At 43.4% G+C, this 20702-nt stretch overlaps 1 protein-coding gene across 1 annotated transcript in view; it reads right to left on the bottom strand.

Moving 5' to 3' along the window:
• The window catches only part of LOC137368640 (solute carrier family 22 member 4-like), a 211657-nt gene that overhangs the window by 67483 nt on the left and 123472 nt on the right, over positions 1–20702 (bottom strand). Inside the window, exon 5 of the mRNA XM_068028780.1 lies at positions 6598–6769. Coding sequence (XP_067884881.1) covers positions 6598–6769 — 172 coding nt within the window. The remainder of the gene's footprint in view (positions 1–6597; positions 6770–20702) is intronic.

Raw genomic sequence — 20702 nt, 5'->3', positions numbered from 1 at the left:
AACAGGTTTTTCTTCTGTACAAACTTCCCTGTTTTTCCAACCACCTGTCCGTCTATAGATTTCTGATTGAATTTCTTTCCCTCACTTAAACCTAATAATAAATGACCACTTCAAAACACAGATTTTAAAGTTAAAACAAAGAAGTAGGGTTTATTAACACACTCTTAAACTTGGGAATGGGTTTAACTTTGCCATGCACACTTCCAAATATTCAGGGAAAGGTTAAAGTCATAAAAAAGGCAAGGACATTATTAAATAGAAACTTATTTTAACTACTAGCTGATATGGATTTCAATTAAACTAGTGTCCATTATGTCATGAAGACCCCCACCTGCCAAGAATGAGGCATATTAATTTTGTCACATGAACATTAATTTTAAACTAAAAGCAAAATACTGCAGATGCTGGAAATCTGAAATAAAAACAAGAAATGCTGGTACCACTCAGCAGCTCTGGCAGCATTTGTAGAAAGAGAAGCAGAGTTAACGTTTCGGGTCAGTGACCCTTCTTCGGAACTGACAAATGTTAAAAATGTCACAGGTTATAAGCAAGTGAGGTGGGGGTGGGGCAAGAGATAACAAAGGAGAAGGTGTAGATTTGACAAGGCCACACAGCTGACCAAAAGGTCATGGAGCAAAGGCAAACAATATGTTAATGGTGTGTTGAAAGACAAAGCATTAGTACATTTTTTTGCATTTATTTCATTTCATCTTAGTTTGTTCAGTTTGCTTATCCAATGTTTTTTTTCATGTTTGCACTTGCTGCTGTTCAATATTCAGTCCGTTAACACCTTTTCTGTACTAATGCTTTGTCTTTCAACACACCATTAACATTGTTTGCCTTTGCTCCATGACCTTTTGGTCAGCTATGTGGCCTTGTCCAATCTACACCTTCTCCTTTGTTATCTCTTGCCCCACCCCCACCTCACTTGCTTATAACCTGTGACATTTTTAATATTTGTCAGTTCCGAAGAAGGGTCACTGACCCGAAGCGTTAACTCTGCTTCTCTTTCCACAGATGCTGCCAGACCTGCTGAGTGGTTCCAGCATTTCTTGTTTTTATTAATTTCAAACTGTTGCTGGAGTGAAGAGATGACTTATTTAAAGAGATCAGCAGTGGCTGGAAAGCATTTGCACACTAAGAGACAGTCGACTAGGAAAAGACAATGGGAACTGCTCACTGATTCAATTAACAGAGATTGGTTTGGGCAATGGTGATCCACATTTTGACCCGCCGGGAACTTCGAAATCCACAAATCACAGGAGCGGTTGCTCCCAAATAAAGGGTTAGTCACATGACTAACCTGCCGGCCAACTTGGAGTTTTGAATTGTGCTCACAGGACAGTTTGAAGACATAGACTGCAAGTTGCCTCTGAACTTGGAACAAGCGCCTCTCTCCTATCTGGCTCTCTCTCTCCCATTAACTTCCAGATCCACTGAAGTCACTTAAACCTCAAGAGAGAAAAGATGCCTGCATCGAAATAGGTTTTAAAGCATGCACTCAGCCCCAACGAAACGGCAAGACTTACTGGCAACCAAAGACTCTACATCGAATCCAAAGGATCATAAATAGAAATCCATCTATTCCCTCAAACTTTTCCCCTTTATTCTTTCTACTTCTTCTGTCTCTATCTGCGTGTGTGCTTATCGCGTATATGTGCTAGCGTGGCCACGTCGCATATTCGTAGTCGCTAAGCGAATTAGAGTTTAAGATTAATAAACTTTCACCTTTCCTGTTTAAATCAAAGAAAACCTGTCTGATTGATTTATTTGCCTTACAATTGGAAAGCAGTGAACAATGATCCACGAAGGGGGAGCTAAAAACAGTGTTTCTATAATTAAACCCTGTTATGGTTAAACCAGGCAAAGGCTGAGAGGGAACCTGGTCGTAATAATGAATATCAAAAAAAAGTCCAAAGATTGGAGATCACGGATTATAATTGCCAAATACAGGTGGAGCTGTTGGAGACATCACTTCTCTTGCAAATTTCTTTTTCTTTGCACTCTCAAAGGTAATAACGGAGACTGCTAAATTGCTGAAGTCACCTTATTTTAGACAGAGCGGAAATTGGTAGAAATCAGATCTTTTCTGCTGTGAGTGTAGCTTGTCTTCGAGTTGGTTTGTTTCTTGCTGTATTTTTCAAAGTGTGGCTTCTCTTTAATTTTTCTTGTTGAAAAGGCCTTCGACAGAAGTCTATGCAGCTTCAAGACAGACTGTGGCTTCTTGCAGGGTGCTGTGTCTGTAGCACATGGCAGCTGGAATATGGAAGACGGGCTGTCCTCACACATGGTTACAGTTTCGAGTACACGCAGGCTGGATATGGGATCTCCTGGGTCCTAAAGCTAAACTCTTTTCAAGTGGTTGTTCCACCTGAAATCTCTCCTCCATTTTGACAATCAGAACACAGAAGTACAAACATAAAACATGCTGTATAAAATGGCTGTTGACATTAATACTCAAATGCACAACATAATTCACAAGGGGGTTTGCAAACATTCGTGACACTTACACAGCAAGAACCTGATCACTGATGCTCAGTTTGAGTTCTGCCAGGGCCACTCAGCTCCAGACCTCATTACAGTCATGGTCCAAAAAGGCCTGAAATCCCAAAGTGAGGTGACTGTGGTGGCCTTTGACATCAAGGCAGCATTTGGCAGAGTGTGGTATCAAGGAGCTCTAGCAAAACTTGCAGTTAATGGGAATCAGGGGAAAAACTCTCCACTGGTTGGAGTCATAATAGCACAAAGGAAGGTGATTGTGGTTGTTGGACGCCAATCATCTCAGCCACAGGACATGGTTGCAGGATTTCCTCAGGTAGTGTCCTAGGCCCAACCATCTTGCGCTGCTTCAACAAAGATCTTCCATCCATAAGGTCAGAAATGGGAATGTTCACTGATGATTGCACAATGTTCAATACCATTCGAGCCTCCTCAGATACTGAAGCAATCCTTGTTCACATGCAGCATGACCAGGACACATTTAGGCTCAGGCTGATAAGTGGCAAGTACTGTTCCCACCACACAAGTGCCAGGAAATGGCCACCTCCACCAAGAGAGAATCTATCCATCTACCCTTGACATTCAACTGCATTACCATCGCTGACTTCTTTTTCATTCCCAGGATGTGAGCATCGCTGGCCAGGCCAGCATTTATTGCCCATCACTAACTGCTCTTGAGAAGGTGGTGGTGAGCTGCTTCTTGAACCGCTGCAGTCCACATAGTGTAGGTACACCCACAGTGCTGTTAGGAAGGGAGTTCCAGGATTTTGACAAATCCCACTATCAACATCCTGAGGATAGGCATTCACCAGAAACTTACCTGGACCATCCATGTATATACTGTCGCTACCAGAGCAGATCAGAGGCTGGGAATACTGCAGTGAGTAACTCAGCTCCTGACTCTCCAAGGCCTGTCCACCATCTACAAGTCAGGAGAGTGGTGGAATACTCTCCACTTGCCTGGATGAGTACAACTCCAACCCGTCTGGATAAGTGCAGCTCCAACAAACTCAAGAAGCCCGACACCATCCCCATACATCACGTTAAACATTCAATCCCTCCACCACTGGCATGTAGTGGCAGCAGTGACACTGCAGCAACTTGCCAAGCCTCCTTCAACAGCACCTTCCAAACCTGCGACCTCTACCACCTAGAAGGACAAGGGCAGCAGATGCATGGGAACACCACCAACCTCCAAGTTCACCCCCAAGTCATGTACCATCCTGACTTATAGAAACATGGAAAATAGGAGAAGGAGTCGGCCATTCGGCCCTTCGAGCCTGCTCCACCATTCATTATGATCATCGCTGATCATCCAACTCAGTAACCTGTTCCCACTTTCCCCAATATCCTTTGATCCCTTTCACCCCAAGAGCTACATCTAACTCCTTCTTGAAAACATACAATGTTTTGGCCTCAACTGCTTTCTGTGGTAGCTAATTCCACAGACTCAACACTATCTGGGTGAAGTAATTTCTCCTCATCTCAGTCCTGAAAGGTTTACTCCGTATCCTTAGACTATGACCCCTGGTTCTGGGCTTCCCCACCATCGGGAACACCCTTCCTGCATCTACCCTGTCAAGTCCTATTAGAATTTTATAGGTTTCTATGAGATTCCCCCCTCACTCGTATGAACTCCAGCTCATATAATCCTAACCAACTCAATCTCTCCTCATACGTCAGTCCCGCCATCCCAGGAATCAGTCTGGTAAAACTTCGCTGCACTCCCTCCATAGCAAGAACATCCTTCCTCAGATAAGGAGACCAAAACTGCATCCAATATTCCAGGTGTGGCCTCACCAAGGCTCTGTACAATTGCAGCAAGCCATCCTTGCTCCTGTACTCAAATCCTCTCGCTATGAAGGCCAACATACCATTGGCCTTTTTTACCGCCTGTTGCACCTGCAGCGACTGTTGTACGAGAACACCCAGGTCTTGTTGCATATTCCCCTCTCTCAGTTTATAGCCGTGGAACTATATCGCTGCTCTTCCTCTATCGCTGGGTTAAAATCCTAGAATTCATTCCCTAACAGCACTGTGGGTGTACCCATACCACATGAACTGTAGTGTGTTACGTTCAGGTGAGAAATGTATTTAGGAATCTTTTGCTGTCTTTACCTGGTCTTATTGTCACAGGGTTTAATTTTAAACACACTGTGTTTTGAGATCCCCCTTTGTGAATCCTTGTTCACAGCTTTTCAATTATAAGACAAAGAAACAAATTCACATAAGTTTTCTGAAGTTTAAAGATGAAATTTTATTAAAACTTAAACTTAATTTCTAATATGGTTAACGCCTACGGATAAACAGCGTGCCCACGCTAGTATGCACATGTGATACACACATGTAAACAGGGACAGAAAAGAGAAGAAAATATAGTAGTTAGGGGTCTGAGGCAATATCAGAAGAGTTTCTTGTTTACTGTGTTTTTTTAGTTTAGTTTAGTTTAGAGATACAGCACTGAAACAGGCCCTTCGGCCCACCTAGTCTGTGCTGACCATCAACAACCCATTTATACTAATCCGAGACTAATTCCATATTCCTACCTCATCCCCACCTGTCCCTATATTTCCCTACCACCTACCTATACTAGGGGCAATTGCTAATGGCCAATTTACCTCTCAACCTGCAAGTCTTTGGCATGTGGGAGGAAACCAGAGCACCCGGAGGAAACCCACGCAGACACAGGGAGAACTTGCAAACTCCACACAGGCAGTACCCAGAATTGAACCCGGGTCGCTGGAGCTGTGAGGCTGCGGTGCTAACCACTGCGCCACTGTGCTGCCCTACTGCGCCACTGTGCTTCGAGCTCACTTGATTGTGGGTAGTCTTGCTGCTTGTTGGGGCCCAGTGTTCTTCTTACACTTGTTCATGTAGGAGACTTTTCTCTCTTTGAGGTTCACGTGTTTTACAAGATTCAGTTCTGTGGGAAAGAGATGGAGGCAGGCAGGACTGGAGAGGAGGTTCTATTCCAACCGGGAGCACACCGTTTTCAGAGTTCAAATCCTCTGTTGGAAGTTCAAATTCAGTTTTTCCAATTTAAAACTCCCCTAGTTGGCCAGCAGGTGGTCATGTGACCGACTGGTTTGACCAGGCCTCTTCTGTGTATTGGGCCAGGGACTGCTCCCTTTGTTCCAACACTGCTAGTTACTATGCAAATGTATTTGCAGTCAGGGGGCTTGCAATTTTAAGTTTTAATGTTCATGTGGCAAAATCATGTATGCCTCAGTCTTGGCAGGTGGGGGGTTTGCCTAACAAGTGGTTCAAGAAGGCAGTTCACCACCACCTTCAAAAGGGCAATTAAGGATGGGCAATAAATGCTGGCCTTGCCAGCGACACCCACATCCCATGAACAAATAAAAAACAGTGTCAATATTGGGAAGACCAAAGCCATTGTCTTCAGACCCCACCATGAACTCCATTCTCCAGCCATTAACTCCATCCTTCTCCCTGGCAACTGTATGAGGCTGAACTAGACAGTATGCAATCTTGGTGTAAGATTTGACTCTAAAATGAGCTTCTGACCCTATATCTGCGCCATAAACAAGACTGCTTACCTCCACTTCCTTTAACATCACCTGACTCCACCCCGATTCAGTTCATCTACCGCTGAACCCTTACCCATTATTTTGTTACCTCTGGACTTGACTATTCCAATGCTCTCCTGTTTGGTCTCCCATCTTTCACCCTCCATAAAATTGAGCTCATCAAAAACTCTGCTCTCCGAATTCTAACTCACACTAAGTTCGGTTCACCATTACCACAATGCTCACTGATCTTCATTGGCTCCTGGTTGCATTGGGAAATTTCTTCAAATTTAAAAATTCGCCCTAAGGGCTCGGAATTATCTCCCCCCACCCCCAACCCAACCCGCCCCCAAAACTCTGCACCCTCTACCTCTGTTTCCACCATTAAGAGGCTTCTTAAACCTACCTCTTTTACCAGGTTCTTCTGCCCAATATCACCTTATATGCTTGGTGTCAAATTGTGTTTGATAAGATTCCTTTGAAGCACCCTAGGATGTTTTACAACATTAACTGTGCTATATCAATGCAAGTTATTGTTAATATTGATAACAACTAAAAAAAATTAACTCACCGCCAAGAAAGAATATACAGAATCTCTGGAAGGGTCAGAGCAAATAGTAACATCCTCCAATTTCGGATATGATATGCAAAAAATGGCAGAATAATGTACCCAATAGCATAAAACATGCAGACACCAAGCGTTGCGTAAGTAGTCCTCGCAGTTTTGCCAAGAACTTCAGTTCCTGTTCCGTGAAGGAAGGAAAATGATTTAAATTAGTTCATAAAAAACAATCAAAACCATGGAATATTTATCCTTCATGAAAATTTTGATGTTTAAATAATTCAACTTCAAGACACAATTTTACTGATACTATTCCATAAAAAGGGGTAGTAGAAACATCACTGTGCAGTATTATTAACAGATACATTAATATATTCCCGTGAAATTCCTCTGTTCACTAGTTTAACAAAGGCAGTTTAAATTCCTGGATTCAATGAAATAGTAGAAAATAAAACCCAGTTTCTCTAAAGTATCATCCATAAATTATCACAATATAACTGATGAAAGTAACACAAGGCAATGCTTGTAATGAAATGCTGGTATGATTTCACACACATATATCACACTGCGCCACACCTTACAAAACCAGGGATACAGCTGCACAATCTGACTTCACATCTGCAAGGTATGTTGACGTAGGACTCCAGGATCTCAAGATCTCTGAGTTCCCACTGCATTGTTCCAAGTGTCACAGGGAGGGATTTCTGGCTGGAGACTGTCCCCTTCAGAAATCCCGGGTCGTGAATGATGCTGTATTGAACAAGGACCACAATCCTGCCAGCTATTGGCAAATTGAAGCAAGTGAGCCCTGAAAACTCGCAAAGGGGAGGAGCAAAACAGCAGCATAACGACAGATGTTGAAGGCCTACAGTCATTTAAAAGGCCTCGCTGCAATGGAATCTTGAAGCCCTGGCACCTGCAAATGGAATAAAATGAAAATTTATCGAATTTGGAGATACTATTAAATAAGCTATGACAAAGGAGGGGTGAGTGATAAAAAGCTAATGCATTGAACTGCCTGTGTCATATGGTAGTAGACAGCAATGGCACCTCCATGACTCTAGGACAGCCATTATATGTAGGAAGGAGTTTAATGATCTTACAAGGACAGCAAAGGTCAGTGCATTGTGAGATGCAAGAGCAATGTTACCACTCCCTGTTCTTTTGTGTTCAATTGCTGCCCTATGGGGTTTCATACTGCACTCTTTGCTTAATGTGACTCTTAAGACAAGCTGCTCATCAGCATTGGGCATATGTGGCAGAGCAGGTGAACACTAGGAAAAGACCCCACCCCCACCACCCCGCCCCCCCCGACCCCATGGATCTGGCTGCAATATTTCAAGAATTGTAATTAACCTAACCATGGTTACTAAGGTAAGATTCCTATCTCAGATCTCACATTACTCTCTGTCGGAGGACATGTCCTGCAGCATTCTTGACCATCTTACCCTTCTCACTGAAATCCTAATCTAACACATTATGCATGACAAACTGCAGCTCCTTTCAACAGCCACTCAACCATCTATGCTTATCCTGGACACTAAAATCGAATCCATGTCGCTCTCTTTCCTTTCAGGTGCAGCACATATAGGAAGCGCCATTGTAAAAGAGCTGGAAGAGGACATATCCCATGAAGACACGCTATCACTCGACCTGAACATAGCAAGAACCAGCTTTCGAGTCAGGAGCACAGCGTAGTCTAGAGGATAGGCAATTCAGGTCTGCACATGGCCACTCACACAAGAAAATGGTGTGGGATGACCCAGGAAGTAGTCTGGGAGGACAATTCAAATCCCAGCCCTGCTGAAGGATCCTTAGGTATGGTATGCCAAATGAATCATCAAATGAGGTTGGAGCTCAGAAATAAAAAAGGGGCAGCCACATTACTAGGAGTGTACTATGGACCCCCAAATAGTGAGAGGGAGGTAGAAGAACAAATACGTAGGCAAACGTCTGAGTGCAAAAACTATAGGGTAATAAAAGTTGGGGATTTCAACTTCCCCAATATCAAACTGGGATGCAAACAATGTGAAGGGCACAGAGGGGACAAAATTCTTGAACTGCGTTCATGAGAACTTTTTTAGCCAGTGCGTAACAAGCCCAACAAGAGGGGGCACAATTCTAGATTTAGTCTTCAGTAATGAAGCTGGGCAAGTGGAGGAAGTAACAATGGGTGACCATTTTGGAGATAGTGACCATAATACAGTAAGTTTTAGCAAAATCATGGAAAAGGACAAAGATAAAGCAGGAGTAAAAGTTCTAAATTGGGGGAAGGAAAATTTTAAGAAACTGAGAGGTGACCTGGTGAAAGTGGACTGGATACAGCTACTTGAAGGAAAACCAGTGGGAGGCATTCAAAAGTGAGATTCTACAGGCACAGTGTAGGCATGTCCCCACAAAGTTAAAGGGTGATACTGCCAAATCTGGAGACCCCTGGTTATCGAGAAGCTTACAGGGTAAGTTAAAGCAGAAAAAGAAAGCTTATGATGATTACAAAAACCTTAATACTTTAGCAAGGCTAGAGGAGTATAGAAAGTGCAGGGGTGAAGTAAAAAAGGAAATTAGAAAAGCGAAGAGAGGGCATGAAAAATTATTGGCAGGTAAAATCAAGGAAAACCCGAAGATATTTTATCAGTACATTAAGAGCAAGAGGATAACTAAGGAAAGGGTAAGGCCTATCAGAGATATACAAGGGAATTTATGCAGAGAGTCATAGAGTCATGGAGTTATACAGCACAGAAACAGGCCCTTCGGCCCATCGTGTCAGTGCCGGCCATCAAGCACCTCACTGTTCTAATCCCATTTTCCAGCACTTGGCCCATAGCCTTGTATGCTATGGCGTTTCAAGTGCTCATCTAAATACTACTTAAATGTTGTGAGGGTTCCTGCCTCTACCACCTCTTCAGGCAGTGCGTTCCAGATTCCAACCACCCTCTAGGTGAAAAATGTTTTCCTCAAATCCCCTGTAAACCTCCTGCCCCTTACCTTAAATCTATGCCCCCTGGTTATTGACCCCTCCGCTATGGGAAAAAGTTTCTTCCTATCTAACCTATCAATGCCCCTCATAATTTTGTACACCTCAATCATGTCCTCCCTCAGCCTTCTCTGCTCTAAGGAAAACAACCCGAGTCTTTTCAGTCTCACTTCATAGCTGAAATGCTCCAGCTCAGGCAACATCCTGGTGAATCTCCTCTGCACCCTCTCCAGTGCAATCACATCCTTCCTATAGTGTGGTGACCAGAACTGTACACAGTACTCCAGCTGTGGCCTAACTAGCATTTTATACAGCTCCATCATAACTTCCTTGCTCTTATATTCTATGCCTCGGATGCAGAAGATGTGGGCAGGGTTCTGAATGAGTATTTTGACTCTGTCTTCACAAAGGAGAGGGTTGATGTAGACATTGTAGTTAAAGAGGAGGAGTGTGAAATATTAGATATGATAAGCATAATGAAAGAGAAAGTACTAGAGGGTTTGACATCCTTGAAAGTGGATAAATTGCCAGGGCCAGATGGATTGTATCCCAGGTTGCTAAAGGAAGTCAGGGAGGAAATAGCAGATGCACTGAGGATCCTCTTCAAATCCTCACTAGATACAGGACAGGTACCAGATGATTGGAGGTCTGTGACTGTTGTACCATTGTTTAAAAAGGGTGCGAGGGATAGGCCAAATAATTAAATGCCGGTCAGTCTGACCTCAGTGGTGGGTAACTTATTAGAATCTATTCTGAGGACGGGATAAACTGCCACTTAGAAAGGCACGGATTAATCAGGGATAGTCAGCATGGATTTGTTAGGGGAAGGTCATGTCTTACTAACTTACATGAGTTTTTTGAGGAAGTGACAAGAAGGATTGATGAGGGTAGTGCAGTAGATGTGGTCTACATAGATCTTAGTAAGGCATTTGACAAGGTCCCACATGGCAGACTGGTCAATAAAATAAAAGCCCATGGGATACAGGGGAATGTGGCAGGTTGAATCCAGAATTGGCTCAGGGACAGGAAACAAAGGGTAGTAGTTGACGGATATTTTTGTGAATGGAAAGCTGTTTCCAGTGGTGTTCCACAGAGCTCAGTGTTGCGTTCCTTGCTGTTACATGTTATATGGTACATATTAATGATTTGGACTTAAATGTGGGAGGCATGATTGGGAAATTTGCTGATGACACAAAAATTGGCCATGTAATTGATAGTGAAGAGGATAGTCGTAGACTCCAGAAAGATATCAATGGTTTGGTTGAGTGGCGGAAAAGTGGCAAATGGAATTCAATCCAGATAAGTGTGAGGTAATGCATTTGGGGAGGGCAAATAAAGAGAGGGAATACACAATAAACAGGAGGATATTGAGATGGGTAGAAGAAGTGAAATACCTTGGAATGCATGTCCAAATGTCCCTGAAGGTGGCAGGACAGTAGATAGAGTGGTGAAGAAGGCATATGGAATGCTTTCCTTTATTGGCCAAGGTATAGAATTCAAAAGCAGGGATGTAATTCTGGAACTGTATAAAATGCTGGTTAGGCCATAGTTGGAGTATTGCATACTGTTCTGGTCACCACATTACAGAAAGGACATAATTGCTCTGGAGAGAGTACAGAGGAAATTTACAAGAATATTGCCAGGGCTCGAAAGTTGCAGCTATGAGGAAAGATTGGATCGGCAGGGGTTGTTTTCCTTAGAACAGAAGAGGCTGAAGGGTGACTTAATTGAGGTGTACAAAATTATGAGGGGCCTAGATAGAGTAGGCAGGAAGGACCTGTTTCCCCTCGCAGAGAGGTCAATTACCAAGGGGCACAGATTTAAGGTGATTGGTAGAAGAATTAGAGGGGACATGAGGAAAAACATTTTCACCCGGAGGGTGGTGGGTGCCTGAAATTCACTGCCAGGAACAGTGGTGGAGGAAGAAACCTTCAATTCTTTTAAAAGGTACCTGGACCTGCACCTGAAGTGCTGTAACCTGCAAGGCTATGGACCAGGTGCTGGAAGGTGGGATTAGATTGGCTGGCTAGCTTTTTCGGGCAGCCTGGACAGGACGGGCTGAATGGTCTCCTTCTATGCCGTAATTTTTCTATGGTTCTATGCTGCAGAGAACACATATGAATGCCCTGAGACTGCCGCCTATGGAAGCCGACAGGAGCTGGCTATATACCAGGACTTTCAAAGTGCACGAGCCTGCCTGCCAGTGAGTTCACACACAATGGTAGAGAGCACATAGAAGTCCAGTTCAAACTTTATTAGATTTTCAAGCAGGGCATTAAGATCATAAAGTGAACCATGGCGTCCATGGTCAGCTCTATGAACACTGCAGTGGGGTTCCAAACTGATGGAGCCGAGGGTGACAGCTCTGAGGCTTTGCTAGGAGCTTGGACTGCTGTAATTGTGGCTACAGGATCAAGAATATTCTCAGGCTTTCAAACCATGAAGCATGGATTGGAGTGTGTAAAGTGTGGATATAGGTTTCCAGAGTATCACAATTCTCCTTCACTCTGTTCTGATGCAGAGCGGAGGGAATATTAAGATGCAACCACATGGTAGTGGCATTAGCTCCATGAAAGAGGCTCATGCTGTCCTCTCTCAGGATAACAGCATGCCTGCTTTTGGGTTTAGTTAGTTTTGTAAAAAATTCAGTTGACTGTGGTTTAGGGCTGTCTTCACAAAACCACAGTAACAATAGTAACAACAATTACACTGTGGTAGTTTTGCAAGCTGTCACAAAAACTATGTTATTAATGTTTTACTGTGTGATGAGGTTTGTGATATTAGGAGTGGATCCTCCTTATCAGAAGCTGCCTTTATGGTTCTAAGATGAGACAAGCTTTTTAAAACAGAGGCATGTCCATGAACTTTCTTAACCTTTTGGGAAGATAAGCCCTTTTTATTTTTTTTCAACCCTCATCCATCGGAAAACAATCCTTTTAACCTTATAGTTGTGTGATTGCTAACCCCTCATAATAGCCAGATTTCTTCACACTGGGCTTCCCTATCATTGAGAATGGGGATGCTTTTGGATTTTCCTCCTTTAGTTAGTTGTTTAATTGTCCACCACATTCATGACTGGATGTGGCAGGATTGCAGAACTTTGATCTGATCCATTGGTTGTGGGATCACTTCCCTTTCTCTCTAGTGTGCTGCTTCCACTGTTCAGTATGCATGTAGTCTTGCATTGTAGCTTCATCAGGTTGGCACCTCATTTTTAGGTATGCCTGTTGCTGCTTGTTGCATGCTCTCTTGCACTCCTCATTGAACCAGGGTTGATTCCCCTGGCTTGCTGTGAATGGTGAAGTGAAGGATATGCTGGGCCATGAGGTTACAGATAGTGCTTGAATACAAATCTGCTGCTACTGATGGCCCACAGCGCATCATGGATGCCAAGTTTTGAGCTGCTAGATCTGTTCTGCCAATCTCATTTGGTATGGTGGCAGTGCCACAAAACTCAATATAGAGCGTCCTCAATGTGAGGCCAGAACTTGGTTTCCACAAGGACAGTGTGGTGGTCAGTCCTACCAATACTGTCATGGACAGAAGCATATGCGACAGGTAGATTTGTGGGGACAACTTCAAGTAGGTTTTCCCCTCTTGCTGGTACCCTCACCACCTGCCGCAGACCCAGTCTGGCAGTTATGTCCTTCAGTAGTTGGGGAGCTCAGTCAGTAGTGGTGCTACAGAGCCACTCTTGGTGATGGACATTGAAGTCTCTCAGCCAGAGTAAATTCTGTGCCCTTGCTACTGTTACAACCAGTTGAGAAAGGGGTCTAGGGGTTCCCTCTCAGCCTTTTCCTGGTTTGACCATAATAGGGATTCATTTTTAAAACACTGCGTTTTTTAGCTTCCACTCAGTGAATCCTTGTTCACTGCTCTCCAATTGTAATGGCAAAGAAATCAAACAGACAGGCTTTCTTAAATTTAAACAATAAAGGTGTAAATTTATTAACCTTGAAACTCTAATTCAGTTAAAACTACTAAAAATACGCAACACGACCATGTTAGCATGCATATGCGATAAACACACATGCAGATAGAGACAGAAAAGGAGAAAGAATCAAGGGTTTAAAGCAATAGCTGGAGTTCATTTACTGTCTTTTGAGTTTGATGTAAAGTTTTTGATTGCAGTTCGATCTTGCCGTCTCATTGGGGCCCAGTGCACCCTTTCAAACTTGTTTTGATGGTTTTCTGTCTTCTTGAAATCCAGTTGTAGTCTCTTCTTTTCGTGAGCGAGAGAGAGAGGGAGATGCTCTCCCCTCAGGTTCAGATGCAGTCTAACTTCAAACTGATCTGTGAACACAATTCAAACCAAACAGACCAGCAGGCCAGTCATGTGACTAGTTTTTATTTTAAACAACGTGCCCGGCAAAGTTTTGTGGATGCTTTCAATCTTACTAGACATCCTCAGTAGGGGGCTGGAATGCTGGTGTTCACACATTCAATGTCTTGTGATCAAAATCCATTTGGTTAATTGAATCAGGGAGCAGTTCCATTGTCTTCTCCAGGCAACTGTCTCTTAGAATGCAAATGTTTCCAGCCACTGTCCTGTTAGAATGCAGGTGCAGACATGTTTTCAGTCCATTAAGAGTTTAAAATTAATGTTCCTTATGGCAAAATTAATATCCCTCATTCTTGGCAGGTGTGGCTTTCATCACACTACCCTCAGTACTTTTTCAAGTGGTGTTTAACATGGAGGAACACTAATCCATCAGCTGAGGGAGGACAGTAATCAGCAGGAGGTTTCCTTGCCCCTGTTTACCCTGATGCCATGAGACGTCATGGGATCTGAAGTCAATGTTGAGGACTCCCAGGATCACCACCTCTGGTGGGTCTGTCCTGCTGGTGGGACAGAATATACCTTAGGATGCTGATGAGGAGTCTCGGACATTGGCTGTAAGGTATGATTTGGTGAGTATGATTATGTCAGGCTGCATTTGATTAGTCTGTAGGACAGCTCACCCAATTTTGGCATAAGGCTCCAGATGTTGGTGACGAGGACTTTGCAGGGTCAACTAGGCAGGGTGTGCCTTTGTTATTTCCGGTGCCTCGATCAATGCCAGGTGTTCCATTTGGTTTCATTCTTATTTTACTTTTCGGTAGTGGTTTGATACAACTGAAGTGGCTTGCTAGGCCACTTCAGAGGGCAATTAAAAGTCAACCACATTGCTGTGGGTCTGGAGTCCAGACTGGGTAGGATGATAGATTTCCTCCTCTGAAAGGCAGTAGTGAACCTGATGAGTTATTAAACAACAATCTGGTAGCTTTATGATCATTATTAATGAGACTGGCATTTTATTTCAGTTTTATTAATTAATTGAATTTATATTCCCCCAGCTGTTGCGGTGCGATTTGAACTCATGCCTCTGGAGCATTAGTCCAGGTCTCGTGATTACTAGTCCAGTAACATTAACACAATATTAACTCCTCCTCCTCCCCCCCACCCACCACCCAAGCCCCTCATATGGATGGTACTTTCCTGTAGCTTATATGAACTTTGGACCAATGAAGTTATATATAACTATTCCATAACAAAAACAGTCCCTAAACAAAATGGCTACAAAAATCCCTAACAGCTTAAACCAACTTTCCAGCAACTTAGCAGAACAACGGTGAAGATTGCTTTAACTACGACTACTTTAGCCTGCTTCATGACGGTTCCTGCTAGGTTCTAATGGACAGGCTTAAGAATGAGGGAACCAGATGCCCCTAAACGCATTTCCCAAAGGATGCTAATTAGTGTTGCCAACACTGGTTGGATAAATACCTGAAATAACTGGAGAGTTAATCATGTGGCATTTGATCATGTGATATATGATCACCCAACAATCACATGATGTCAAATCACATGACATTTGCCCACTGCCTATAATGCACAAGAACATTTTAAAATTCAATACACAATTTAGACAGAAGTGTTTTTGAAATCATGTTATGTTTACATTTATTATGAGTGGCCAAGAACAAAACATATGGCAAATACCCATAAACACTAGCAACACAGTCCTGTCCTTACATTGAGAATACCCTCCATCGTGTTGTGTGACACTGCCACCATGCTAAATGGGAGAGCTTCAGATCAGATCAAAACTGGGTACCCATCGGCAGCAGAATTGTGTTCAAACACAATCTGTAACCTCATGGTCTGACATATCCCTCACTCTATCATTACCAGCAAGCCAGGGGATCAACCCTGGTTCAATGAAGAGTGCAGAAGAGCATGCTAGGAGCAGCACCAGGCATACCTAAAAATGAGGTTCCAACCCAATGAAGCTACAACACAGGACTACTTATATGCCAAACAGCAGAAGCAGCATCCAATAGACAGTAAGCGATTTGTTACATCTGAGGTTGGAGAAATGCACTGTCTTTCTCTAGTTCCATTACTCCACTGGTCACAGCATATATTTAAATGTTTTATCCAGTTACCAATATAGTCAATTATATATTTTATCTACATTAGCTTCAGAAGAAAAATCCACAAACCAGGTTTCTTTAATAAATGACAAAATTGTTGATTTATTGTTAAGCAACACTTATTCAATAAAGATGCAAAGCTTATTAACACACAGTTTGAAATATGAAAGTATAAATATCTGCCCTTCTAAAATATCCTAACACATGCACACACACACGGGTAAAGAACAAAATAAAGAATAATGAAAAAACTGGCTCTGCAGAGATTAACTTAAAAAAAAACTTTGGCCAAGTATTATGACCAGGCGAGAAAGGTGTCTAGGGGTCTCTTTCAGCCATCAACTGGTCTTATTGCAAGAGGATTTAATGTTTTAACACACTTAGTGAATACTTATTCACTGCTTTCCAATTATAAGGCAAAGAAATGAGCATCAAACAGGCCTTCTTAGGTTTAAAGAAGAAAAGTGAAATTTATTAACACTTAAACTTAAACTCTAATTCGGTTAACATCTCCGGATACACGCCGCGCCCCACGCTAGCATACATACGTGATATGCACATGCAAATAGAGACAGAAAAGAGCAGAAGAAAAAAACAAAATAGAGCGAGGTCTGGGGCAATATCAAAAGAGTTTCTTGTATCAGTGCTTCGAGCTCACTGTAGTCCTTTTGTAGGTAGTCCTGCTTTTTGCTGGGACCCAGTAGTCTTCTTAAACCTTGTTCACTGGAGGAAACCTTTCTCTCTTGGGGTTCATATGACTTCAATGGTTTCCGAGGCTGGCGAGAGCGAGATGGGAGAAGACAGGAGAGAGGTCTTTTTAGTCCAGGAGCATACAGCTTTCTGAGTTTTAAAGCTCTGTGGCAAGTTCAAATTTTTTTAAAACAACAGCCAGTCATGTGACTAAACTGGTCAACTGGTCTGACCACATCTGTTTGTGCATTTGGTCATCTTAGCAGTTAACCTGGAATGCTAGCCTCTCCACCTTCAACATCTGGTAATCAAAAGTCCATTGTGGGTTAAATTGGAGCAGGGAGTGGTCCCTTTGTTCTTTCCAAGCACTGTCTGTTACTATGCAAATGTCTTTCCAGTCAGGGGCTTGGCAACTCCTTGTAATAGGCCTTCTTTTCTTCCCAGCAACAATTTTAAAATTTAATGTCCATGTGGCAAAATATCCGTCCCTCATTCTTGGCAGGTGGGGGCCTGCATGACACCAAGTTATTGTCAATTCTTGAAGCAAAAGGATAAGATATGGAACGTTCCAGATGTCCCTTTTGATCTGGTGTCCGGGTCCACATAGATGGCTGTCACTGAGATCTTTCTGGAGCAGTTCCATTCAGGAGACATCGAGTAGTAGTCTTGCAGGCTTTTCGGGAGAATTACTGCATAAGTGGGTTCAGCTATCCCACTGGATTCTCAGAAGACTTTTCAAAACAGATGGCAAAGGATGAGTTGGGTGGCTTCTCGCTTAGCAGGCTATCCACCAACTGAACTCCAAACAAAACCAAAACTCCTAACAGACATAAACCCAGACATGTGAATTCTCTAAGTTCAAATAGTCCCATAGTCCATAAGGCTCCGGCTGTTTACTTAGCTTAAGAAATGTGACTTCCAGTAAGTGTTTTTAAACAAAGTCCCAAGTGTCCTTCCAGTGATCCTTTCAAAAAAAAACAAATCCAGGCATCTTCTCAGTAATTTTCCACAAGTCCTCAAAAAAATATCAATAATGGAAGCACATCCATGACATCTCTCCAATGAGATAGCTGAGGCAAATGTAGAGGTTAAAGCAAGCAAGTCCAGTAGGCAGGCCGGGCAGGGGCAGGACAGGGAGCATGGAAGGTCTGGTAGGCTAAACTGCATTTACTTTAATGCAAGAGCCTTACAGGTAAGGTAGATGAACTCAGAGCATGGATCAGTACATGGGATTGTGAAATTATAGCTATTACGGAAACATGGTTGAGGGATGGGCAGGACTGGCAGCTCAATGTTCCGGGGTATTGATGCTTCCGGCGTGACAGAGGTGGAGGTAAGAGAGGAGGGGGAGTTACATTATTGATTAGGGACGGCATCACGGCAGTACTTAGAGAAGTTATCCCAGGGGGAACATCCAGCGAGGCCATATGGGTAGAACTTAGAAATAAGAAAGGGATGATCACTTTGATGGGATTATACTATAGGCCCCCCAATAATCAGAGGGAATTGGAGGAGCACATATGTAGGGAAATCACAGATAGGTGTAGGAATTATAGGGTTGTAATAGTAGGTGATTTTAACTTTCCTAATATTGACAGGGACTGTCTTAGTGCGAAGGGATCAGATGGGGAAGAATTTGTTAAGTGTTTCCAGGATAGTTTTCTGAAGCAGTATGTGGATGGCCGTACTAGAGAAGGGGTTACACTCGACCTCCTCTTAGGAAATGAGGCTGGGCAGGTGGTTGATGTGTCAGTGGGGGAGCACTTTGGGACCAGTGACCATAACTCTATTAGCATCAAGATAGTTATGGAAAAGGATAGGACTGGTTCTCAGGTTGAAGTCCTAAATTGGGGGAAGGCTAATTTCGATGGCATCAGACAGTAACTCTCAAGAGTTGAATGGGAGAGGCTGTTTACAGGTAAAGGGACGTCTGGCAAATGGGAGGCTTTTAAAAGTGAGATAGTAAGAGTTCAGGGCTGGCATGTTCCTGTTAGATGGAAGGGCAAGGCTGGCAAGTTTAGGGAACCTTGGTTGACGAGGGATATTGAGGGTCTGGTCAGGACAAAGAAGGAGGCATATGTCAAGTATAGGCAGCTGGGATCAAGCAAGTCCCTCGAGGAGTATAGGGGATGTAGGAGTATACTTAAGAAGGAAATTAGAAGGGCGAAAAGGGGCCATAAGATTTCCCTGGCAGATAAGAATCCTAAAAGATTCTATAAGTATATTAAGAGTATAAGGGTAGCTAGGGAGAGAGAAGTCCCCTTAAGGATCAGTATGGTAATCTATGTGTGGAGCCACGGGAAATGGGTGAGGTCTTAAATGAATACTTCTTGTCTGTATTTACCGTGGAGAAGGTCATGGAAGCTAGTGAGTTCAAGGGAGGGAACAGCGATATCCTGGAGCATATCAACATTACAAAGGAGGAGATGTTGGAGTTTTTGAAGCGCATTAAGGTGGACAAATCCCCAGGGCCTGACTAGGTGTAGCCTAGGATGCTATGGGAAGCAAGGGAGGAGATTGCTGGGGCCCTGGCAGAGATTTTTTTATCATCGTTAGCCACGGGTGAGGTACCTGAAGACTGGAGGATAGCTAATGTTGTGCCTTTATTTAAGAAGGGCAGCAGGGATAAGCCAGGGAACTACAGGCTGATGAGCCTTACATCAGTGGTGGGAAAGTTGTTGAAAGGGATTCTGAGAGACAGGATTTATATGCATTTGAAAGGGCAAGGTCTGATTAGGGATAGTCAGCATGGCTTTGTGCGTGGGAAATCATGTCTCACGAATTTGATTGAGTTTTTCGAGGAGGTGACCAAGAGGATTGATGAGGGCAGGGCGATGGACATTGTCTGCATGGACTTTAGGAAGGCCTTTGACAAGGTCCCTCATGGTAGGCTGGTCCAGAAGGTTCGACCACATGGGATCCAGGGTGAGCTAGCCAATTGGATACAAAATTGGCTTGGTGATAGGAGGCAGAGGGTGGTAGTGGAGGGTTGTTTTTCAGATTGGAGGCTGGTGTGCAGCAGGGATCAGTGCTGGGCCCTCTGCTGTTTGTCATATATATTAATGACTTGGATGTGAATGTAAGGGGCATGATTAGTAAGTTTGCAGATGACACCAAAATTGATGGTATAGTGGACAGTGAAGAAGGTTGTCTCAGGTTACAACAGGATATAGATCAACTGGAAAAATGGACAAGGGATTGGCGAATGGAATTTAATGCACACAAGTGTGAAGTGATGTATTTTGGGAAGTTAAACCAGGACAGGACATATACAGTAAATGGCAGGGCCCTGGGGAGTGTTGTTGTGCAGGGAGACCTTGGGGTGCAAGTACATAGTTCCCTGAAAGTGGAAACACAGGTACACAGGGTGGTGAAGAAGGCGTATGGCATGCTTGCCTTCATCGGCCGAGACATTGAGTACAAGTGTTGGGACGTCACGCTACAGTTGTACATAACATTGGTTAGGCCGCATTTGGAGTACTGTGTGCAGTTCTGGTCGCCGCACTACAGGAAAGATGTGATTAAGCTAGAGAGGGTGCAGAAAAGATTCACAAGGATGTTGCCTGGTTTGGAGGGCTGGAGTTATAAAGAGAGATTGGATAGGCTGGGTCTGTTTTCCCTGGAACGAAGGAGGCTGAGAGGGGACATGATAAAGGTATATAAAATTATGAGAGGCATAGATAGGGGAGATAGCCAGACTCTGTTTCCCATGGTAGGGGTGACTAAAACTAGAGGGCATAGATTTAAGGTGAGAGGGAGGAGGTTTAAAGGGGATCAAAGGGGTAAATTTTTCACACAAAGGATAGTGGGTATCTGGAATGAGCTGCCAGAGGAGGTGGTGGAGGCAGGAACAGTAACAACATTTAAGTGGCATCTGGACAGGTACTTGAATGAGCAAGGCATAGAGGGATATGGAATTAATGCAGGCAGGTGGGATTAGTATAGATAGGCATTATGGTCGGCATGGATGCGGTGGGCCGAAGGGCCTGTTTCTGTGCTGTATGACTCTGTGACTCTATTTAAAGAATGAGGT

This window comes from Heterodontus francisci, chromosome 4, assembly GCF_036365525.1.
Source record: "Heterodontus francisci isolate sHetFra1 chromosome 4, sHetFra1.hap1, whole genome shotgun sequence".
Lineage (NCBI taxonomy): Eukaryota > Metazoa > Chordata > Chondrichthyes > Heterodontiformes > Heterodontidae > Heterodontus > Heterodontus francisci.
The sequence above is the reverse complement of the archived record's forward strand: the minus strand, read 5'-3'. Positions and strand labels throughout refer to the sequence as shown.